Raw genomic sequence first — 25268 nt, 5'->3', positions numbered from 1 at the left:
TGTAGCATTTACATTGGATCAGGTATGATAGTAATCTAGAGATGTTTTAAAGTATATAATATGTAATATGCTAAGGTTATATGCAAATACTATGCCATTTTATATAAGGAACTTTGAGCAACTGTGGATTCTGGTATCTGCAGGTGTCCTGGAACCAAACCCCCACAGATACCGAGGGACTACTATGTATGTGTCTGGACCTCCCACCCAGATCTACTGAACCACAATTTCTATGGTAAGGCCCAGATAGCTGTATTTTTTTTTTTTTTTAAAGTTACCCAGGTGATTCTAATGCACACATCTGGTTAACCACCACAGTTAAAAAAATGATGAGGCCAGGCACAGTGGCTCACGTTTGTAACCCCCAGCACTTTGGGAGGCTGACGCAGGCAGATCACCTGAGGTCAAGTGTTTGAGAACAGCCTGGCCATTATGGTGAAACCCCGTTTCTACTAAAAATACAAAAATTAGCCAGGCGTAGTGGCAGGTGCCTGTAATTCCAGCTACTTAGGAGGCTGAGGCAGGAGAATTGCTTGAACCCGGGAGGTAGAGGTTGCAGTGAGCCAAGATCACGCCACTGCACTCCAGCCTGGGCAACACAGCGAGACTCTACAAAAAAAAAAAAAGATGGAAACTATTCTTCAATCAAGAAAACTACAAGTAGACCAAAAAACTCAGGCTTCAGTTTCCTCATTAAATGAGATGGTTGAACGAGATTAGCAGTTGAACTAGATTAGTGGTAGTGTTTGGGGAAGGGGAGGTGTTAGCTAAAACACCCTCTGTAAAAAGTGAATTTTTTCAGGAAATTCAACAGTAAAACAAAAGCAGAGCTACTTTGGAAGGTGTGTTGAGGCTCTTCCCTCTCACCCCCAGGTCACCTCAGTGGAATCACCAAAGCTCCACAGAGCACAAGATGGTCTCTTAGAACGGCTGCAGCTTTCAAATTCTTTGACCTTCCAAACCTAGAAATCCACAATTTAAATGGCAGAGAACTTACAATTTTTGTTTTCTTATAAACTTCATGAGAAAATGTGCCCTTTTCTAGTGATATAGCATGTCTTGCTATGTCATCTTCTATTATTTAGAAAGACAAGTGTTATCCTCCTAAGTCATCACTGAAACCCAAGCTCCAGTTTCCTGGAAGTTTTAAGCTCAGAAAAGAAGCCTAGATACAAGAGGGCATGCAAAATACAGGTTAGTGTTTGCCCCAGGAGAAGGAAGAACGGGACCAGAGGGGCACAAAAGAGACTTTAAATGCAGCGATGTTGGTTTTGTTTTGTTTGGTTTTAGAGGAAAGGGAAATATCTCAAGTGTTAACATTTGTTAGTTCTGGGATACAAAGATGTTTGCTGTATTGTTCTCTGGAATTTCCTGTAGCATTTTAAGATTTTCAGAATTAAAACACACACATACACACACACACACACGTGCACATTTATTAGCACCATTTCAAACACCCCTTTTATTAAATGTTAATTACAAATATTTCATTATCCCTCACTTGCCTTCACCAAAGGTCACTTATAGAATACATGATCTATAATTACATCTACCCTGGGACTCTGCAAAACAACACAAGCACCAGAACAAAAGAAATGAATCAATAATACCAAACTGACACTCTAAAATTAAGACCACAAGGTTGTAGGGCATCTGAAAAAGAAAAAGAATAGCCTTACAAATTCACTTCACAAAGAATGCAGAGGATGCTGCCTCTGAATATTGCCAAACAGATGGACCTACACCAACAGTACTACACTGCTAAGCCTCCCAAACCAAGCACCCACTCCACAGGTCATAGAAGGAGACTCAATTCATATATAAATCAAAATTCATGAAGAATAAGTGAAACATTAAAGCCAAAAACTTCAAACCCTAAAAATGCTATTTCCACCCGACAGTTGGTAATGCCCAAAACATGTACAATAAGCATAAAACTGAACAATACAAACCTGGAAAATTTTTCAGTACACTTAAATGCTCATCACAGTAATTCATGATAAACTGTCCTCAAGGCTACTTATTGCCATAAATACCCTACCTATACTTATTCCCTCAACAACCAGCTTCCCAGTTACATCTGTAATATACCAAATAAATCTTTTCTTTTTTCCCCTGCCCCCAAAACAGTTTTGTCACCCAGGCAGGCTAGAGCACAGTGATGAGAACACAGCTCACTGCTGCCTCGACCTCCCAGACTCAAGTGATCCTCTCTCCTCAGGCTCCCAAGTAGCTAGGACTACAGGCGCGCACCACCATGCCCGGCTAACTTTTTAAATTTTTTTTATAGAGACAGGGTCTCACTATGTTGCCCAATCTGGTCTCAAACAGCTGGGTTCAAGTGATTCCCCTCCACCTTGGCCTCCCAATGTGTTGGAATTACAGGCATGGACCACTGTGCTCAGCCTCAAAGAAATCTTTATTTGTGTTCACACTATTATCAGTTCCCTTCTCTTAATCTTCTCTCTAGCCAGCCAATCTTTACCTCTTTGCTTCTTCCAAATGACAAAGGTACTCATAAGCCACATTCTGACGTCTCCTTTCATCCATCTCCTCTGCAGTAAGTCTTTCATTATCCAGGACAGCTAAAACATAAAAGAAAGAATGTAAACACCAGGATCTGTAGGGTTCCTGAGTGATAAAAGATTGCCACAGTATCAATTTCCTGCTACTCACCTAGAAAGTCAGGGTAACTAATGAGTGTGTAGCTAGCCAGATGTACTACAATGACTTTCCTAAAACAAGAACTATGTGGTTTCAACTATACTCATCTTGACCTTTTTAAACATGGATGATAGTATAAATATGTACTAAGTTTTAGTGTAATCTTGAAAAATACTGTCTTGAGATTTTGGCCGAAATCTGTCCCTATCTGCCAGAACTCCTTCTAAATACAGATCTGATAATGTTGTTTCCCTCTTTTATTAATGACCAAAGCCAGCAGTTATTGAGAAATAAGTGACAGCAACTGTACTAAGCATTTTACATGCATTCTCTCATTGAAACCCCACAACAATCCTGTGATTATCAGTCCTATTTTACAGATGAAGAAATTGAGGCTGGGTGAGCCCAGGCCCATGGCAAATAAGTGGCAGGGCCTGAATCCAAACCCGGAGAGTCTGTCTCCAAAGCCTGAGCTTAACCTTGAAGCAATCTGCTTCCTTCATGGGCACCAGGTATGGAATAAATTCCTAACTCCTTGGGAAGGCATTCAAGGCCTTTCCCAGTCTGGTCCCAACTATTTTTGGAAACTCTCCTCTGCCTTTCCTCCCATCACTGTGCAGTCCACACCACTCAGTTCCCAACACAGTGTCCCGCTACTCTTCAATACCTTTGTTCATGTCCTTCCCTCAAATCCTGTCTCTTGTTCCACATGCCCTATCAAACTGTTTTTCTTTTGAGACAGGGTCTTGTTCTGTCACTCAGGCTGGAGTACAGTGGCACATTCATGGCTTATTGAAGCCTCAACTTTCTGGGCTCAAATGATCCTCCTACCTCAGCCCCAAGCAGCTGGGACCACAGGCGTGGGACACCACGCCTGGCTAATTTTTTTTTTTTTTTTTTTTTTTTTAGAGATGGAGTTTCACTATGCTGCCCAGGCTGGTCTCAAACTCCAGGCCTCAAACGATCCTCTCACCTTGGACTACCAAAGTGCTGGGATTACACGCAGGAGCCACTATGCCTGGCCACCTGTCAAACTTTCTACACAGCATTCTTCAAGGTTCTGTTCAAATGTCACCTTCAGGCCAGGTGCAGTGGCTCACACTTTGGGAGGCCGAGGCGGGGAGATCATTTGAGATCAGGAGTTTGAGACCAGTCTGCCCAACACGGTGAAACCCTGTCTCTACTAAAAATACAAAAATTAGCCAGTGTGGTGGCCGACGCCTGTAGTCCTAGCTACTCGGGAGACTGAGGCAGGAGAATCGCTTGCACCTGGGAGGTGGAGTTTGCAGTGAGCTGAAACTGCACCACTGCACTCCAGGCTGGGCGACAGAGAAAGACTCTGTCTCAAAAAAAAAAAAAAAAAGTCACCTTCCGTGCTCATACTGTCTTCCCCAAGCCCCTTCTCCTTACCTACATTACTCTGTATGGCTAGTAAGTTCAGCATCTTTCATCGTTATTGCACCTTATAATTATTAGCATGCACACCTGTCCGACTCTCTGATTAAAACGTTCTTTGGAGGCAGGGCCTGATCTTACTCATCTTTAATTTCATAAATGTGGCACAATACCTCACAAATAACTGTTGATGCGTGAAATGTTGATCCTTTAAAAAAGAACATTATTCCCAGAATATAAAATAAAATCGAAAACCTCATAATCTCAAAGGGTCCTCCTTTAGCCAATCCTGCCTGCAGTTCAATGACGTCCGGGGCCGACAACAGAAAATGAGGAAGTCTTAGGATTTTGTTTCTTTTTTTTTTTTTTTTTCTTTTTTTTTTACTATTTTACTTTTGAAATCTTGAGGAGGGAACTAAGCCCGAGAAAACTTAAGTGACTTGCCCAGGACGGCACCTCTTACCTAGCCTGGGGCCGGACAGGTCTGGACCCTGGTCTACCCCGCAGGCAATACTAGGGCAGCGCCTTTCCACGAAACGGGCAGAGCCCGCGTACCCAGACCCCAGTCCCCGGGACACGCCCTGCGCGGTCCTCCTGCCACCTCACCCTAGGCCGTCTTCCCCAATCTCGGTCGAGCTTGGGCGACGGGAGGGGCTGGGTGGGGCTCCCCCCTACCGCGGCCCCAGCTAGGGCGGGAGGCCTCGGAGGTCCTCTCCGCCGCCTCGGACCCCGAGGGAGCGAGCACCAGGGGCCTCCCCGCCCGCCGACCCACCCGGGCGGCTCTTCCGGGTCCGAGCTGCCGGCAGCCGCCCTGCCCCACCCGCCCGGCCGAGCCCCCAAGGAAATCGCGCCTCGTCTGCAGTTAGCTCGGCCCCGAAGCCCCGCGCCGCAGAGCCCCGCACTCACAGCCATAGTGCGGCCGGGCCACGCCTAGCCCGTCAACCTCGTCTGCGGCGGACATGGCGGCCGAGCCCGGGTCTCCGCTGAAGAAGCCGTGAAACCTCGGAGGCGCGGACAGCGGCAGCTGCAGCTCCTGCCAAGTGCGCGGGCTTGCCCGGGTCCCCGAGGCCCCGCCCATGCCGTCAACCCCACCCCGCAGGCCCAGGCCCAGCGGGACCGCCCGAGCGACACCGCCCTGCCGCACCGCCCAGAGCGGCCGGAAAGAGGCGGGGCTAGCGTCACCATACCCCGCCCCCAACTCCGCCCCCTCAGCCCGGCCCCGCTCTGCATCCCGCTACCGTCTCCGTAGGCGGAAGGAAGAAGGTAGAGCCCATCCTCCAATCGGGCTCACGCTGAGCTTGCCCTGCCGGGAATGCCCGCCCAGGTTCATAGCCCCGCCCCCAGGGCCACCGCCCTATCCGCAACTCTAACCGAAAAACTGCGGGTGTCTGCTGCCTGAAATCAAAGTAGTGGGTCATCTCCCTTCTCTTGCCGGCCCAGCTAACCTCTGCACCAATACTCGGAGAAGGTGGCCCAGGGTATCTTGTCGGACACAAGCAGGCTCCAAACTGCCATAAAAGCCCTCCAACCCCACTCTCCGCAGTTTGGCAACCTGGCCTCAGTCCTCTTAGATTCGGCAGCAGTCACCAGATTACCCAGGTATTTGAGATGCAGATGCTAAAGCGGAACTCTGTCCAAACTCCCTACCTTTAGATCCCTTGACATTGTTCTTTGCAAGTTCTTTTCTAAAGAACTCTTTTCCCTTACCAGGGATGCCTCTGCCCCCTGCACCTTGTGGCTTGCCCTTCAGATATTGGTATTCAACGGTATTATGAGCGCAGCCCTCTTCTGTTTTTTCTTTTTTCTTTTTCTTATTTATTTATTTGAGACGGAGTCTTGCTCTGTCGCTCAGGCTGGAGTGCAGTGGCGTGATCTCGGTTCACTGCAACCTCTGCCTCCCGGGTTCAAGCGACTCTCCTGCCTCAGCTTCCCAAGTAGCTGGGATTACAGGCGCCCGTCACCACGCCCAGCTACTTTTTTAATATTTTTAGTAGAGACGGGGTTTCACCATGTTGGTCAGGCTGGTCTTGAACTCCTGACCTCAGGCAGTCCAACCGCCTCGGCCTCCCAAAGTGCTGGGATTAGAGGTGTGAGCCACCGCGCCCGGCCCTCTTCCGTTTATTCTTTGCCCACTCAGTAACCTTTTCTACACTCGCCTATAACTGCTGAGGACCCCTCAATATGTATCACCAGACCAGATCATCTGGAAGTCCCTTGGTATTTTCAGCTAATGAACACTTTCACCTGTGTATAGCGCAGACACTTCAAATCCCACGTGTCAAATACTGACCCTGCTCCTGCTATATTCTCCATTCATAGAAGTACTCAATTCCCGCTGGGAATACCCCAGGCTCCTTTCCTCACGCCCTACATCCAATCTGTGTTTATTTCTGAGGTGTCTACTTTTGTCTCCATCTCCGTTGTGATTACGCTGTAGTCTCCCTTCTGCCAACCAGATCCTCACAGTTACCACGGTGTTCTCTCTAGAGTGCAAATGCAATTGTGTTTCTCTTTTTAATTTTTTTTTTATTACTCCCTTCAAGATAATGGGCCAAGTTCAGCATGATTTAGCATGCCAAATCATAGCCTGACTCCAGATGTTTTGCTCCAGCTATTTTCAATGTATTCACTCTTCCTCCAAACTATTAAAGATACTTGAAAACCTGTAAGAACAAAACACCGCTGTAGAAAAATGGACAAGTGTTTGATTTATTAAATCTACAAAGTAAAAAGTTATTCCATTCTTAAGCTTTTAAATTCACTTTACAAATCATATTGTTCTACTTATAAGTCTAGCACATTTTACCAAACACTTTTCAGAAACTGAATGATTTATTTATTTGGGGGGGGTCACATTTTTATTGGGGGCCATAGGGGACATGGTCTTCTCCATGTCAATGGAAGTGCTTGCAGTTTCTTGAGCCACTCCAAGCTTGGGCCTTGGGGGTGGCTGGGAATATCCAGTATGTTCCCATCATCTCGGAGGAGCACTAGGTTGTTGTGGGGCGTGGCCCGGTTGATCCTGGTGGAGTACATGGTATAGGGGCAGAATGGGGTCAGATTTATAGCTAGGCCCCCGATGGTGAGGAACAGAACCAGCACCTGCAACTTGGGCCAGGCATTCTTTTTTTTTTTTTTTTTTTGAGACGGAGTCTCGCTCTGTCGCCCAGGCTGGAGTGCAGTGGCGCGATCTCGGCTCACTGCAAGCTCCGCCTCCCGGGTTCACGCCATTCTCCTGCCTCAGCCTCCCAAGTAGCTGGGACTACAGGCGCCCACAACCGCGCCCGGCTAATTTTTTGTATTTTTAGTAGAGACGGGGTTTCACTGTGGTCTCGATCTCCTGACCTTGTGATCCGCCCGCCTCGGCCTCCCAAAGTGCTGGGATTACAGGCGTGAGCCACCGCGCCCGGCCTCGGCCAGGCATTCTTAAGAAAGGCAGCCGCAATGGCGGCGAGGACACGGAGCATTCTGAAATTTCCCGAATTTTTTTTTTAAGTCTCACTCAGTTAATTCAACATCTTCAAATATTTAAAATTATGCCTGCTAGGGCAGGCACAGTGGCTCACACCTGTAATCCCAGCACTTTGGGAGGCCAAGGCGGGTGGATCACCTTAGGTCAGGAGCTCGAGACCAGCCTGGCCAACATGGTGAAATCCTGTCTCTACTAAAAATACAAAAAAATTAGCTGAGCATGGTGACACACGCCTGTAGTCCCAGCCAGTCGGGAGGCTAAGGCAGGAGAATCACTTGAACCCGGGAGGCAGAGGTTGCAGTGAGCCGAGATCGTGCTCCTGTACTCCAGTCTGGTTGATGGAGAAAGACTGTCTTTTAAAAAATAATAATTGCCGGGTGCAGTGGCTCACGCCTGTAATACCAGTACTTTGGGAGGCGGAGGCGGGCGGATCACGAGGTCAGGAGATCGAGACCATCCAGGCTAGCACGGTGAAACCCCATCTCTATTAAAAATACAAAAAAAAAAAAAAAAAAAATTAGCTGGGTATGGTGGCAGGCACCTGTAGTCCCAGCTACTCCAGATGCTGAGGCAGGAGAATGGCGTGAACCCGGGAGGCAGAGTTTTCAGTGAGCTGAGATTGCACCACTGCACTCCAGCCTGGGCAATAGAGTGAGACGCCATCTCAAAAATAAAAAATAATAATAATAATAATTAAATTTAAAAATAAAGAATGAATTGTGCCTATTCTATTGTCTATATTAGACTTTCTATCAGACTTTCTTTTTTTCTCTCTCTCTCTTTTGAGATGGAGTTTCACTCTTGTCACCCAGGCTGGTGTGCAATGGCGCAGTCTCGGCTCACTGCAACCTCCACCTCCCGGGTTCAAGCGATTCTCCTCCCTCAGCCTCCCAAGTAGCTGGAATTACAGGCACCCGCCACCACGCCTGCCTAATTTTTTGTTTTGTTTTGTTTTGTATTTTTATTAGAGATGGGGTTTCACTATGTTGGCCAGGCTGGGTTCTCAAACTTCTGACTTTGTGATCCGCTGGCCTCAGCCTCCCAACGTGCTAAAATTACAGGCGTGAGCCACCGTGTCTGGCCTAGATTTTCTTCTTAGTTCATTCAATTGTTTAAAAATTTCTCAAAACTTTTTTTTTTTTTTTTTTTTTTTTTTTTTTTTTGAGACGGAGTCTCACTCTGTCCCCCAGGCTGGAGTGTAATGGCACAATCTCGGCTTACTGCAACCTCTGCCTCCTGGGCTCAAGCGATTCTCCTGCCTTAGCCTCCTGAGTAGCTGGGATTACAGGCACACGCCACTGCACCCAGCTAATTTTTGTATTTTTAGTAGAGACAGGATTTCACCATGTTGCCCAGGCTGGTCTTGAACTCCTGACCTCAGGTGATCCACCCACCTCTGCCTCCCAAAGTGCTGGGATTACAGGTGTGAATCACCACGCCCAGCCTAGATTTTCTTTCTAATTCATTCAATTGTTTAAACTTTTTCAAAACTTGTAATTCCTATAAATAAACATACAAGCATAACGAAGCTAACATTCTCTTAGATGGCCTGATTCCATATGTAAACTTAGTAAGCTTTCAACTCAAAAACCTAAGTCTAAAACTAACTCAATTACACATTTTAAATTATTTACAAAAAAGCTATCACTCGCCGGGCGCGGTAGCTCACGCCTGTAATCCCAGCACTTTGGGAGGCCGAGGTGGGCAGATCATGAGATCAGGAGATTGAGACCATCTTAGCTAACACGGTGAAACCCCACCTCTACTAAAAACACAAAAAAATTAGCCGGGCGTGGTGGCAGGCGCCTGTAGTCCCAGCTACTCGGGAGGCTGAGGCAGGAGAATGGCATGAACCCAGGAGGCAGAGCTTGCAGTGAGCCAAGATTGTGCCACTGCACTTCAGCCTGGGCGACAGAGCGAGACTCCGTCTCAAAAAAAAAAAAAAAAAAAAAGCTATCACTCAAATAGGCCAAATTTTCTTAAACATTGAGAATACGTAAAATGTGAAATATTTCTTTTTCTTTCCTTTTTTTTTTTTTTTTGAGACGGAGCCACACTCTCTCGCCCAAGCCAGAGTACAGTGGCGCGATCTCGGCTCACTGCAACCTCAGCCTCCCAAGTTCAAGTGATTATCCTGCCTCAGCCTCCTGAGTAGCAGGGGTTACAGGCACACACCACCACATCCAGCTAATATTTGTATTTTTACTAGTGGTGAGGTTTCACCATGTTGGCCAGGCTGGTCTCGAACTCTTGACCTCAGGTGATCCACCCACCTCGGCCTCCCAATATGCTGGGATTATAGGCGTAAGCCACCATGCCCAGCGGAAATATTTCTTCTTAATTCCAACATATTAATCCGATTGTTTATTCCATAAAGGTTTCTTTACTTAATTATAAAGTTTGTCTGAGGTGAAAGCCACAGAAATGTTAAGACAGTTACCAACTGCACTGATACCTTACTATACCAAGTGTTGCATATTTATTTTCTCAGCTGATCCTTGTAATAATCCCGTTATGTCCATTTTACACTTGGAAAAATGGAGACCTAGGTTATTTACCTGAAGCCACACAGCAAGAGGCAGAGCTGGAACTCAAACCCAGGCCTGTCTAATGACAAAGCCCACATTCCTGGTGAAAAAACTCAAGATTCAGAGAAATAGACGTTAAGATAATAACATGCTGGCCAGGCATGATGGCTCACACCTATAATCCCCCAGCACCTTGGGAGGCAGAGGCGAGAGGATTGCTTGAGGCCAGCAGTTCAAGACCAGCCTGAGCAACATGAAAAACCCCGTCTTACAGAAAATACAAAAAATTAGCCTGGCGTGGTGGCATGCTACCTAAAAGGCTGATGTGGGAGGATTGCTTGAGCCTGGGAGTTGAGGCTGCAGTGAGCTGTGATCCCGCCACTGTGCTCCAGCCCAGGTAGACAGAGTGAGACCCCATCACCAAAATAAATAAATAAATAAATAACATACCACATATCAATTCTTGCCTATCATATGTAGCAACATTCTGGTTTGTCTTTTTAATTGATATTATTGGCAAAGGGGTAAAAAAGCAACCACTCTTATGCAATGCTAGTAGGCAATAAATTAATATAGTCTTTCTAAAGACCAGTTTCACATTATGCATCTATTCTTCAACCAAAAAAAAATTCACTTCTTAGAATATATCATAAGGATATTGTGTTTTTATTAAATGCGCAAAAATTATCCATGAAGATGCTCCTTGGAAATTACTCAAATCTCCATCAGTAGGTGTTTAAATCAGTAATGGCAGCTATACACAATAGAATGCCATATAGCCATGAACAGTGATGATCTGTGGTCTGGTCAGGCTTGACTGGCTACAGGAAACAGACATGCACAGTTTTACTTCTAGAGGAAAAAAGACTGGAAGAGGGGCCTTTATTATAAAGGCCTGTATGGACTGGAACTGCACCAAAAACAAAATTACACTAAACAAAAAAACCAGGACTAATGAAAGCTTAAAGGCATGGTTTCATTCCTCTGAGCATCTCTGCTTTTCCACAGAATGGCTCTACTCTCCACTCTTTGATAACCAGCTTCCTCCATTTAATTTTTTCTGTTCCCTCACAAGTCTTTTTTCTGCTTGCCTTGCCATGGCTTTGACTGAAGGTCATGGTATCCTTACATCATCAGCTCCATTGAGGATCATCTCAATTGCCTAACTCCATAACCCACAGAGTGGCATATGATTGACCCAGCTCAGCTTTCCACCCTGTGGGTACATCTCTGACCACCCACAGGCAGGCTGCCCTTAGATTAGATGCTGATCCTTTACTTCAGTCAACTGTGATCAGGAGATACAGACAATTAAGCATAGAGAACTATGAGCTGGGCATTATTTCCTTCAGTGGGAGGCTGGGTGGGCAAAAAATGTACAGGCTGGCAGTACGATATTTTAATATTGTGGTTAAGTGAAAATATCAAATTATGATTAATAAATATGATACCATTTTGTTTTAAATATAGATAGATAGATAGATACATTGATGGATATGTGCATATGAACAGACAAAGCCTTGAAGTATAGACACCAATATATTAACAGTTGCTTCTCCAGGCAGTGCTATTACACTGGATTTGTGTGGGATTTGCTTGCTTGTTTGTATTTAAAATGAGCTGCTGGAAATACTATTTTGTCAGCAAATACAAATATGAATAAAACTATTAAATATGAAATGAATAAATGACAAAATAATGAGGTAAATGGTCATTTGGGGAGTCAAAATTGGTTCATGACCACAAACAATTTATAAGCCAGCAGAAGTCAAGCAATATTAACAAGATATCTTGAGATAAGCACCATAATAGAAGTTTCCCTTGCTTGGAATACCTTTTAGCCTATTATCTGCCTGGGAAACTCCTACTGAACTTCCCAGACCCAATTCAAATGTCACCTACTCCCCAGGCAAAATTAATCACTTCCTCATTTGTTATATTTCCCAGTAGTACTTTAGAAACCAGGTGTCTTCAGAAATAAGTCTTGCTGTCTAGTAAATACAACATTTTCAAGACATATGTCCCAAGTTTTTTTAATATTTAAATGCCTCTGAAATCAGGACAGGTCTTACAATCAGTATTAAAAGAAACTAGCCAGCTACCAGGAGAAAAGTAGATGGAGAAGTAACATAATTGTTGATATAGTTTGGGTATTTGTCCCCATCCAAATCTCATGTTGAACTATAATCCCCAGTGTTGGAGATGGGGCCTGGTGGGAGATGATTTGATCATGGGGGTGGTTTTGTTCTTGTGCTAGTGAGTGAGTTCTCATGAGATCTGGTCATTTAAAAGTGGTCATTTAAAAGTGTGTGTGCCGGGCGCGGTGGCTCTAAGCCTGTAATCCCAGCACTTTGGGAGGCCGAGACGGGCAGATCACGAGGTCAGGAGATCGAGACCATCCTGGCTGACACAGTGAAACCCCATCTCTACTAAAAAATACAAAAACTTAGCCGGGCGAGGTGGCGGGCGCCTGTAGTCCCAGCTACTCGGGAGGCTGAGGCAGGAGAATGGCGTAAACCCGGGAGGCGGAGCTTGCAGTGAGCTGAGATCCGGCCACTGCACTCCAGCCTGGGAGACAGAGCGAGACTCCGTCTCAAAAAAAAAAAAAAAAAAAAAGTGTGTGGCACTCTCTCTCTCTCTCTCTCTCTTGCTCTTAATTTCACCATGTGATGTGTCTCCTCCCCATTCACCTTCCACCATGATTGGAAGCTTCCTGAGGCCTCCTCAGAAGCAGATGCCACTATGCTTCCTGTACAGTCTCCAACACCATGAGTCAATTAAATTTCTTTTCTTATAAATTACCCAGTCTCAGCCAGGCACAGTGGCTCACACCTATAATCCCAGCATTTTGGGAGGTGGAGGTGGGTGGATCACTTGAGGTCAGGAGTTCAAGATCAGCCTGATCAACACAATGAAACCCCATCACTACTAAAAAAAAAAAAAAAATAGCAAGGTGTGATGGTGTGTGCCTATAATCCCAGCTACTCAGGAGGCTGAGGCAGGAGGATCACTTGAACCCAGGAGGTGGAGGTTGAAATGAGCCAAGACTGCACCACTGCACTCCAGCCTGGGTAAGAGAATAAGACTCTGTCTCAGAAAAAAAGAAAAGAAATTACCCAGTCTCAGGTATTTCTTTCTAGCAATGCAAAAATGGACTAACACAGAAAATTGGTACCAAGGAGTAGGGTACTGCTATAAAGATATCTGAAAATGTGGAACTGACTTTGGAACTGGGTAACAAGTATAGGTTGGAAGTTTGGAGGGCTCAGAAGAAGACAGGAAGATGAGGGAAAGTTTGGAACTCCTTAGAGACTGGTTACATGGTTTCAACCAAAATGCTGATAGTGATATGGACAATGAAGGCCAGGCTGACAAGGTCTCAGATGGAAGTGAGAAACTTATTGAGAACTAAAATAAAGGTCATATTTGTTATGTCTTAGCAAAGAGCCTGGCTGTGTTCTGTCCATGCCCTAGGGATCTGTGGAACTTTTAACTAAAGAGTGATGATCTAAGGTGTCTGACAGAAGATATATATATATATTTTTTGACACTGAGTCTCGCTCTATCACCCAGGCTGGAGTGCAGTGGCACATCTCAGCTCACTGCAACCTCCGCCTCCCGGGTTCAAGCAATTCTCATGCCTCAGCCTCCTGGGTAGCTGGGATTACAGGCACCCGCCACCATGCACAGCTAATTTTTGTATTTTTAGTAGAGATGAGGTTTCACCACGTTGACCAGGCTGGTCTCGAACTCCTGACATCAGGTGATCTGCCCACCTCAGCCTCCCAAAGTGCTGGGATTACAGGCATGAGCCACCATGCCTGACCAGCAGAAGAAATTTCTAAGCAGCAAAGCGTTCAAGATGTGTCATGGCTGCTTCTGACAGCCTAACTTAAATGTGGGAGCAAATAAATGACTTAAAGTTGGAATTTATATTTAAACAGGAAGCACAGCATAAAAGTTTGAAAAATTTGCAACCTGGCTATGTGGCAAAGAAAGAAAAAGCTTTTTCAGGAGAGGAATTCAAGCAGGCTTTGGAGCCACCACTTGCTAGACAAATTTGCTTGACTGAAAAGGACCCAAGAACTAATAGCCAAGACAATGGGAAAAAGACCTCAAAGGCATTTTAGAGACCTTTATGGCAGCCCCTCCCATCACAAGCCCAGAGGCCTAGGAGGGAAGAATGGTTTCCTGGACCAAGCCCAGGGCCTTGGTGCCCTGCACAGCCTTGGGACACTGCTTCCCACATCCAGGCTGCTCCACCTCTAGCCACAGCTCAAAGGGGTCCAGGTACAGATTGGGCTGCAGTTCCAGATGGTACAAGCCAAAAGCCTTGGTGGCTTCCATGTGGTGTTAAGCCTGCAGGTGTACAGAGCACAAGACTTTAGGCTTGCCACCCTCCACCTAGATTTCAGAGGGTGTATGGACAAGTCTGGGTGTCCAGGCAAAAGAGTGCTGTAGGGGTGGAACCCTCACAGAGAACCTCTACTAGGTCAGTGCCAAGGGGAATTGTAAGGTTGGCACACTGATATGGATTGGCTGTGTCCCCACACAAATCTCACCTTGACTTGTAACAATCTCCACGTGTCAAGAGTGGGACCAGGTGGAGATAATTAAATCATGGGAGTGGTTTCCCTCATACTATTCTAGTGGTAGTGAATAAGTCTCATGAGATCTGATGGTTTTATAAATGGGAGTTGCCCTGCACAAGCTCTCTTGTCTGCCGCCATGTAAGATGTGACTTTGCCCCTCATTTTTCTTCTGCCATGGTTGTGAGCCCCACCCCAGGGTGGAACTGTGAGCCAATTAAACCCCTTTCCTTTATAAATTACCCAGTCTTGGGTATGTATTTATTAGCAGTGTGAGAACAGATTAATACACATTCCCCACACAGAGTTCCCAATGGGCACACTGCCTAGTGGAGCTGTGAGAAGAGGGCCACCGTCCTGTAGATCCAAGAATGGTAGATCCAACAGCAGCTTGCACTCTGTGCCTGGCATAAGCCACAGGCACTCAACTCGAGCCCATGAGAGCAATCATGGGTGAATCATGCATAGCCACAGGGGTAGAGCTGCCCCATGCCTTGGGAGCCCACCCATTGCAACAGTGTGCCCAGCATATGGAACATGGAGTCAAAGATTATTTCAGAGCTTTAAGATTTAATGACTGCCCTTCCAGCTTTCGAACTTGCATGGGGCCTGTAGCCCCTTTCTTGTTGGCTGATTTCTCCATTTTGAAATGGGAGTGTTTATCCGAGGCTTGTACTATAACTGTCAGGCCTCACAGGATAGCTTTTCAGGAGATTGTGAGTATGCTGTGTAGGCAGAATTCTGAGATGACTGTCCGAGATTCCCAATGCTTGGCTATTCAATCAAACACTAATCTAGGCACTATTTTGAAGGGATTTTGCAGATGCAATTAAGGCTACTAAACAGTTGATCTTAAGATGGGGAGATTATCCTGGTCATCACATGAGCCATCTATAAGCAGAGAGATTCCCTTAGCTGACAAAAGAAGTCAGAGACTCAAAGCATGGAATGGTTCAATGGGTCATTCCTGGTATTGAATATGGAGGGGTCCACATGGAAAGGACTCGAGAGCAGCCTTGAAAAGTTAAGAGTGGCCCCTGACTGATAGTCAGCAAGGAAACAGGGACCTCAGAACTACAACTGCAAGGAACTTGATTCTACCTATAGCCTAAATGAGCTTGGAAGCAGATTCTCCTCACAGCCTCAAGATAAGTCCTTAATCTAGTGAATATTTTAATCTTGACCTTGTAAGACTCTGAGCAAAGAACCCAGTCAAGCTTGCCTGTACTTCAATAGAAAACTATTACATACACTTAAGGAAACTTGAGTGTATGGGGAGGGGGTTGGGGTGGCTTATAAATAATGTTGCCAAATATGCTAATGGTGAAATTTTGTATAAAAAGGACTATGAGCTAGCTGGGCACCCTGCTTCTCTCTGATAAGACTAACTCCATATAGTTCATGAGTCTTTTGAGCAGATGTAGCCCATAATAAATCAGATACTCCATTTGGTCTATGTAATTACTGATCTTCTTTGTCTCTCTATATGTTGAATACCTTGGGAAAAGAGATAGAACACCTTGTTCTAGAGATAGAACAAAGGGCCAGTAAACTTCAGAATACCATGAAGTGGCTGTCTGTAAAGTACCAGTTTTCATCCTTGTGAAACTTCAAGTATTACCTATCATCGCTTAACTCCTTAACCAGCTCGTTTGAGAGAAACCTATTTCACTTTGTCCTAAAGGTATTCAGATATTCCAGATCTTGTGTTTAAGCACAGTTCTTGCCAGGTATTCCGACTTCAGCCATTTCTTCAACTCTTGGTGTTTCAGATGGAGGAAAAGTTTTGAACTACCTGTTGGTAGTTGCAGCTATTTACCAACTGCTTATCATGTTCCAGAAAATGCTAGGTGCTTTATTTATATTGTCTCATTTAATCTTCACAATAACCCCATGAAGAAATATAATTATCCTCGTTTTACAAATGAGAAAACAAGCACGAAGAGGTTAGGTATTTTGCTTAAGCTATAAGATTTCAGAGTTAGGATCAAGCCTCTATCTCTCTGATTCTAAAATCTCTGTCAAATCATCATTCAACACTGTGTCCTAGTTTATGGACAGCATATCAATAAGAAGGTGTTCATTCATCTCTTAAATATGCCTAATTGCCTCGGAAAACCTTTCAACGAACATGTGTGAACACCCGTGTCCTAGTCTAGGGACAATATATAAAAACAGAGACCCGGAAGTTGTGGGAGGAAGCCAGGAAGTCAGCTCAGAATGGAGTTGGGGCATTGGTTTCCGGGCTGGGGTTAGAATAGGCCACAAGGTTCTACTGCAGTCTTCAAGGCCTAAGACAAAGGACAAATCTAAGGACTCACCAAGAGACAGAAATAGCTCATAAGAATCATGAGCTCATTGGAGAGTCAGACCAAAGTATGGGGAAAGAGTGGTAAATGAGGCATGGAACACCAGACCCCATCACAGGGTTAGAACCCGAGACAAGCCTGCATGGCAGGGTTACCCATGGCAAACTCCTGCAACATCGACAGGGATGACAATGGGTTACTAGTAACAACAGCTAACTCGTAACCAGTGCCCTTTAGGTCCAGTTGTAAGTATTTGATCTCATTTGGCCTTCACAACAATCCTATGAGGTAGGAACTACTAGAATTTTCAATTTAAGGATGAGAAAACTGAGATCAGAAAGGTTATTAATGTTCCAAAGATTACATAACTAGTTAGTGACATACTCAGAATTCAAACTGCATTGGACCCAAAGCCCACATATGTGAACGCTATTCTCCACCAATGCACATAAGGACCTAGAGGGCTGAGTTGAAAGATTTGTGAGGCCACATCCACCAAGGAATGTGATGGATATAGACTCGACAAAGCACTCTCAAGAAGCTTTCAGACATCAAGACAGAAATCTAGGAGCACAGATAACAGAACAGTTGACGGGTCGGGCATGGTGGCTCACGCCTGTAATCCCAGCGCTTTGAGAGGCTGAGGTGGGCAGATCATGAGGTCAGGAGATGGAGACCATCCTGGTTAACACGATGAAACCCCGTCTCTATTAAACATACAAAAATTAGCCAGACCTGGTGGCAGGTGCCTGTAGTCCCAGCTACTTGGGAGGCTGAGGCGGGAGAATGACGTGCACCCAGGAGGTGGAGTTTGCAGTGAGCCAAGATCGTGCCACTGCACTCTAGTCTGGGCAACAGAGCGAGACTTCATCTCAAAAAAAGGAAGACTTTGCGGGGAAGACCAATGGAAAGGGTGAGAAAGGGCATAAGTTGCAGTAACAGTGTAAACCAAGCTAGAAAAATTGCAGAGGTGTGTGCATGTGCAATCATGCCCTGATTCTTGTCTAGTTAACTTCACCCCAGGCTTCTCAAACAGCCCAGGCTTCTCAAACTTCACCCCAGGCTTCACTAACAGCCACATGATGTTTCAAAAAGTCCAAGTGGAACCTCTTTGGAAAGATGCCCACCATTGGCAGAGGCTGTGACCTTTTTCCTCAGGTACCATGCGTTGCTACATGGGGAATGGGTGGACACTGGGCTGTAAATACTGTGTCCAGAATGTATTCCTTTTGGTGGGTTCTTGGTCTTGCTGACTTCAAGAATGAAACCATGGACCTTCGCAGTGAGTGTTACAGTTCTTAAAGATGGTGTGTCTGGAGTTTGTTCCTTCAGATGTTCAGATGTGTCCAAAGTTTATTCCTTCCAGTGGGTTCGTGGTCTCATTGACTTCAGGAGTGAACCACAGACCTTCTCAGTGAGCGTTGCAGCTCGTAAACGTGACATGTCCGGAGTTGTTTGCTCCTCCTGGTGGGTTCGTGGTCTTGCTGACTTGAGGAATGGAGCTGCAGACCCTCGTGGTATTACAGCTCATAAAGGTAATGTGGACCCAAAGAGTGAGTAGCAGCAAGATTTATTGTGAAGAATGAAAGAACAAAGCTTCTACAGTGTGGAAGGGGACCCGAGCGGGTTGCCACTGCTGGCTGGTGTAGCTAGCTTTTATTCCCTTATTTGGCTCCACCCACATCCCACTGATTGGTCCATTTTACAGAGTGCCGATTGGTGCATTTACAATACTTTAGCTAGACACAGAGTACTAATTGGTGTGTTTTTACAGAGTGCTAATTGATGTGTTTACAATCCTTTAGCTAGACACAGAGTGCTGATTGGTGCATTTTTAATCCTCTAGCTAGACAGAAAAGTTCCCCAAGTGCCCACCTGACCCAGAAGCCCAGCTGGCTTCACCTGTCAATACCTTCTTCCTTTATCACTCCTCATTTTCTTTTCTTTTTTTTTTTTTTTTTTTTGAGACGGAGTCTTGCTGTGTGGCCCAGGCTGGAGTGCAGTGGCGCGATCTCGGCTCACTGCAAGCTCCGCCTCCCGGGTTCACGCTATTCTCCCGCCTCAGCCTCCGAGTAGCTGGGACAACAGGCGCCCGCCACCACGCCCGGCTAGTTTTTTATATTTTTTTTTTAGTAGAGACGGGGTTTCACCATGTTAGCCAGGATGGTCTCGATCTCCTGACCTTGTGATCCACCCGCCTCGGCCTCCCAAAGTGCTGGGATTACAGGCTTGAGCCACCGCGCCCGGCCACTCCTCATTTTCTTTAGAACTGATATTTGGGTGGTAGAAAGCTCACATCCTTTATGGAAAGTCACCTTCCCATAAGCTCCTGTGGAAGTACAGTACAGAAAAATCTAACTAGGCCTCTCATGAGATTACAGGCAATGAGTGACATTTCTACTACAACTTTTTTTTTTTTTTTTTTTTTTTGAGACGGAGTCTCGCTCTGTCACCCAGGTTGGAACACAGTGGCGCAATCACAGCTCCCAGGAGTCTCAACCTCCCCAGCTCAAGTGGTCCTCCCACCTTAGCCTCCCCAGTAGCTAGGGCCACAGGCATGCACCACTATGCCCAGCTAATTGTTTTTATTTTTTGTAGAGATGGGGTCTCATCATATTGCACAAGCTGGTATCCAACTCCTGAAGTGCAGTGGCACAATCTCTGCTCAGTGCAAGCTCTGCCTCCCGGGTTGACACCATTCTCCTGCCTCAGCCTCCCAAGTAGCTAGGACTACAGGCACCCGCCACCACGCCTTGCTAATTGTTTGTATTTTTAGTTTCACTGTGTTAGTCAGAATGGTCTGGATCTCCTGACCTTCTGATCCACCCGCCTCAGCCTCCCAAAGTGCTGGGATTACAGGCATGAGCCACCGAGCCTGGCTTCTACTACAACTTATAATGCCAGAGCAGGGCAAGGTAGAAACTGCAAGACTTCAGTCACTATTCAGTTATGTAAAGACTAACACATGGGCACACTGGCTCACACCTGTAATCCTAGCACTTTGGGAAGCCATGGCAGGAAGATTGCTTGAGCTCAGGAGTTGGATACCAGCCTGTGCAACATGATGAGACCCCATCTCTACAAAAAATAAAAACAATTAGCTGGGCATAGTGGTGGATGCCTGTGGCCCCAGCTACTGGGGAGGCTGAGGTGGGAGGACACTTGAGCTGGGGAGGTCGAGACTCCTGGGAGCTATGATTGCACCACTGTGTTCCAACCTGGGAGACAGAGCAAGACCTTGTCTCAAAAAAAAAAAAAAAAAAAAAAAAAAAGGACTAGGCAAGGTGGCTTACTCCTGTAATCTCAGCACTTTGAGAGGCTGAGGCAGGTGGATCCCCTCAGGTCAGGAGGTCCAGACCAGCCTAGCCAAGATGGTGAAACTCTGTCTCTACTAAAAATACAAAAATTAGCTGGGCATAGTGAGATGCACCTGTAGTCCCAGCTATTTGGGAAGCTGAGGCAGGAGAATTGCTTGAACCCGGGAGGCGGAGCTTACAGTGAGCCAAGATCACCCCACTGCACTCCAGCCTGGGCAACAGAGTGATACGCTGTCTGAAAAAATAAAAAAAATTAAAATTAAAAAAAAAAAAGACTAACACAGGAAAAAACGTGAGAGACATACAGCTATGCAGCAATGTTCCTCCCTAAGACTCCAGTGAGTTCATTGACACATGTCCAGTTTGATTTTTTTTTTAAAGAGGCCAGGTTCTGCCACCTTCCTTACAGTACAGAAACAAGCTCTCTCAGTCACAAGTATCAATCACATTATTCAGTTTTGTGGAATCACTGGCAATGCCCCCATGTATCAGAATGTCTTCTGTGACTGAATTTACATGTCAAGGTTAATTAAACAAAGCTTTATTTCAGTATCATGGCTTGTATGCATTTTTCTCATTCATGGACCAACTGGCATAAGTGATACCTCCTCCAGGGAGCCTTCCTTGACTCTCAAGATAGCCCTTCCCTGGCTGACATATACTTCTTGTATCGAAACTATGTGTCTGGGCTGGACGCAGTGGCTCACACCTGTAATCCCAGCACTTTGGGAGGCCGAAGCAGGAGGATCACCTGAGGTGAGGAATTTGAGACCAGTCTGGCCAACATGGCAAAAACCCGTCTCTACTAAAAATACAAAACTGAGCTGGGTGTGGTGGCGCATGACTGTAATCCCAGCTACTGGGGAAGCAGAGGCAGGAGAATTGCTTGAACCCGGGAGGTAGAGGTTGTGGTGAGGTGAGATCACCTCACTGCATTCCAGCCTGAAGGACAGAGTTAGACTCTGTCTCAAAAAAAAAAAAAAAAAAGGAAAAAAGAAAGAAAGAAACTACGTGTCTGTATGTCTGTTTCCCACAACCACTCTGTGTGCTCCTCAAGAGAACTGTCATGTTTATACCTGTATCCCAAGCACCCTCAACTAGGCCTGGATATAATAGGTAATGAGTGTTTACTGAATTAAATTGAATAAATTAGAGAGATACAATGTGGGGTTTGATGTGTGTCCATATATTCTGTTTGTAACATGCCTCTGACTCTGGAGAGGGAGGACATGCTATGCTGGTGCCTAGACTCAGGCTGAAGTGCTAACATTTAGATGCTTCAAGTTTCCTTCAGTTAAGCCCAAGTCACCTGGATCAAGAAATTTATGTATTCTTAGTACATAACTGACAGATTCAGGGCAGACTCAGTAATAAAATCAAGCTTCTGGCTTCAGGATCCCAAGAGATTTTTCTCTTAAAGAATTTGGGCTGGACGTGGTGGCTCATGCCTGTAATCCCAGCACTTTGGGAGGCCGAGGCGGGCAGATCACGAGGTCAGGAGTTCAAAACCAGCCTGGCCAACATGGTGAAACCCCGTCTCTACTAAAAATACAAAAATTAGACCAGGCGCGGTGGCTCAGACAGGGCGCGGTGGCTCACGCCTGTAATCCCGGCACTTTGGGAGGCGGAGGCAGGCGGATCATCTGAGGTCAGGAGTTCAAGACCAGCCTGGTCAACATGGTGAAACCCCATCTCTACTAAAAATACAAAAATTAGCCAGGCATGGTGGCAGGTGCCTGTAATCCCAGCTACTCGGGAGGCTGAGGCAGGAGAATCGCTTGAACCCGGGAAGCGGAGGTTGCAGTGAGCCAAGATCATGCCACTGCACTCCAGCCTGGGCAACAGAGCAAGACTCCATCTCAAAAAAAAAAAAAAAAAGAATTTTATAGGCAACTAAAATGGGTGGGACCAACCTGCCATTCCAGCTGCAGAGAGAAAAGTCAAACATTAGTGGACTGGGATCTTATTGTGGATGAATGATCTAGTATCTGGGGCAGAAAGCAAGGTCCTCCCAGGAGAAGAGCAAGAAAGGAAGGTTGATGCTACAGCCTGTGGAAGGGTCTTAAATTCTACATTAAAGGACATTCCACTCTCTTCTGTAGACAATAGGAAATGATTTAAGATTTTATAAGCAGGGGAGGAGTATGATTTGATTCAACAAAGATTTATGAAATGTTTACTTTTGTACTAGTATGAACAAGGGTATAAAGTTGAGTTAAACAGTCACTGCCCTTTAGACAAGTACACAAGTGACTGTAACGCAAGATGAAATAAGAAGTGAGTGAAACCCAAGATGTAGAAAGAAAGGATTACAGAAGTCCAAAGGAAATCCTATCTGCTTGATGGAGGAGATCTGGAAATACTTTATGGAGAGGGAGGTGTTTTAATGGGCCTTGAAGAATAGGTACTTTATAAACAAAATTCCCTGAAGAGGCAACATGAACAACAATAAACTTGTAAAAGTTGTATAACTGCTGGGCGCGGTGGCACACGCCTGTAATCCCAGCACTTTGGGAGGCCCAAGCAGGGGGATCGCCTGAGGTCAGGAGTTTGAGACCAGCCTGCCCAACATGGCGAAACCCCGTCTCGACTAAATACAAGAAATTAGCCAGGTATGGTGGCGCACGCCTGTAATCCTAGTTACTCAGGAGGCTGAGGCAGGAGAATTGCTTGAATCTGGGAGGTGGAAGTTGCGGTGAGAGGAGATCGTGCCACTACACTCCAGCCTGGGAGACAGAGTGGGACTCCCTTTAAAAAAAAAAAAAAACGTTGGGTAACTTCCCCACTAATCAGGGAGACACTTTTTACTTTAATTTAATTTGATTTATTTATTTGAAACAGGATCTGCCTCTGTCATCCAGACTGGAGTGCAGCAGCATGATCATAGCTCACTGCGGCCTTCACCTCCAGTGCTCAGGCAATCCTCCCACCTCAGCCTCCTGAGTAGCCGGAACTACAGACACCAGCCACCATGGCCAGATAATTTTTCATCTTTTTTTTAGAGATGGGATCTCACTATGCTATCCAGGCTGGTCTTGAACTCCTGAGCTCAAGAAATCCTCCTGCCTCAGCCTCCCAAAATGCTGGGATTACATGTGTGACCTACTATGCCCAGCTGAGATGCATATTAACACTACAATGAGATATCGTTTCATACTCAAAAACATTTTATAAATAAAATTTTTACATATATAGATATATATGTATGTATACATATATTTGCTTTTTCTATATATATACACATACATACGTATACATATAATACATGTATATTATATATATTATACATATGTTTCCAATTAACTACTATACTGAAGTTCATATTAGTAAATCCTTTGATTTTCATTAGTTTGTATGAGTATCCTTATTGCTTAAGCAACATATTTAGTTTTGTCTGTTTTTTACCTTTACTGTATTTTTTTTTTTTTCCAAGACGGAGTCTTACTCTGTCACCCAGGCTGGAGTGCAGTGGCACAATCTTGGCTCACTACAACCTCCACTCCCAGGTTCAAGGGATTCTTCTGCTTCAGCTTCCTGAGTAGCTGGGACTACAGGTGTGAGCCACCACACCCGGCTAATTTTTGTATTTTTATTAGAGACAGGATTTCACCATGTTGGCCAGGCTGGTCTCAAACTCCTGACCTCGTGATCCGCCCGCCTCGGCCTCCCAAAGTGCTGGGATTACAGGTGTGAGCCACCGCACCCGCCCTGATCTTTACTGTATTTTTGCTCTTACTAAATATATATGTATGTATAGAGAAAGACAGGGAAAAAAGCAAATATATATAAAAGCATAGGAGTGAGAAATGCCAAACTCTTTCCCTAAGTTGTACAGTGGGCACATGGTTGTTCTTTACACTAATTGTTGTATATTTTAATATTGACTTTTTTTTCAAGAGTAGATAGTAGATAGTAGTTCAGCAGGAGGAAGTGAAGCAAGAAGCTATTCTAGAGAGAAGAAATTGTACTGGAGAGGGCAGGCTGTGTTCAGGAAACAAAGTGTCATCATTCTGCTTGGCAGAATAAAAGACATTTTTTCTTTGTCAGAAGAGCAGCAACTTGCATTTGTGCACTTTATAAAATACTTTCATGTGCTCCCACCAGTTAATTATCAACTTGAAGAACAAGTATTCCATTCGATACATGAGGAAACAGGCTCAGAAAGACTAAGCGATATATCTGTGAATATTTTTTGGCAGAGAAAAAGCTTAAAAGGATATACAACAAACGGTAGTGGTTATCTCTGGGAAGTGGAATTTACTGTTTGCTTAATTGTATTTTCTGATATTTCTATAAATGAACATGAAATAAAAGATAATAAAGCAGAGAGAGGGAAGGAAGACAACAGGAAAACAAAGATTTTCTCAAAATCAAACGTTCATGCTTTTTTTTTTTTTTTTTTTTTGAGACGGAGTCTCGCTGTGTCGCCCAGGCTGGAGTGCAGTGGCTGGATCTCAGCTCACTGCAAGCTCCGCCTCCCGGGTTTTTACGCCATTCTCCTGCCTCAGCCTACCGAGTAGCCGGGACTACAGGCGCCCGCCACCTCGCCCGGCTAGTTTTTTGTATTTTTTAGTAAAGACGGGGTTTCACCGTGTTAGCAAGGATGGTCTCGAACTCCTGACCTCGTGATCCGCCCGTCTGGGCCTCCCAAAGTGCTGGAATTACAGGCTTGAGCCACCGCGCCCGGCCACGTTCATGCTTTTATATTCCCAATCCTGCTCTGATTTACACTAATGACAACAACAGAAGAAATACAAGAAAGATTCTAACATAGAAAAAAATGTTCAACCTCACTGGTAATCAAAGAAATGCAAATTAAAACAATATGTAAGAATAATGTATATTAAATTAGCAAAACTTTTTTAAAGATGAGGGTGTGATGAGACTAGTAGCCATTTACTGTTGGGAACACTGTAAATTGATACAATAGCTTTAAAAATGATTCCGCAGTGGCCAGGTGTGGTGGCTTACACCTGTAATCCCAGCCTTCTGGG

The 25268-nt window shown here is 45.2% G+C and overlaps 1 protein-coding gene and 1 long non-coding RNA gene across 3 annotated transcripts in view; one reads left to right on the top strand and one right to left on the bottom strand.

Annotated features, from left to right (window-relative positions):
- The window catches only part of IQGAP1 (IQ motif containing GTPase activating protein 1), a 116568-nt gene extending 111483 nt beyond the window's left edge, over window positions 1-5085 (bottom strand). For both annotated transcript variants that reach the window (XR_013395971.1, XM_015143023.3), the window contains exons 1-2: window positions 4966-5085; window positions 2486-2585 (exon numbers count right to left, since the gene is read on the bottom strand). Coding sequence is in view for 1 of the 2 variants with exons in the window: in XM_015143023.3 (XP_014998509.2) it covers window positions 2486-2585; window positions 4966-5020 (155 nt within the window). In the remaining variant the exon portion in view is untranslated. The remainder of the gene's footprint in view (window positions 1-2485; window positions 2586-4965) is intronic.
- A 13806-nt stretch (window positions 5086-18891) lies between these two features.
- Window positions 18892-25268, top strand: part of LOC144330109 (uncharacterized) — a 28173-nt gene continuing 21796 nt past the window's right edge. The window contains exons 1-2 of the long non-coding RNA XR_013395984.1: window positions 18892-18998; window positions 20485-21845. This is a non-coding gene — a long non-coding RNA (uncharacterized LOC144330109). The remainder of the gene's footprint in view (window positions 18999-20484; window positions 21846-25268) is intronic.

This window comes from Macaca mulatta, chromosome 7 (genome assembly GCF_049350105.2).
Source record: "Macaca mulatta isolate MMU2019108-1 chromosome 7, T2T-MMU8v2.0, whole genome shotgun sequence".
NCBI lineage: Eukaryota > Metazoa > Chordata > Mammalia > Primates > Cercopithecidae > Macaca > Macaca mulatta.
Note: the sequence above shows the minus strand (reverse complement) of the source record. Positions and strands in the feature narration are given on the sequence as shown.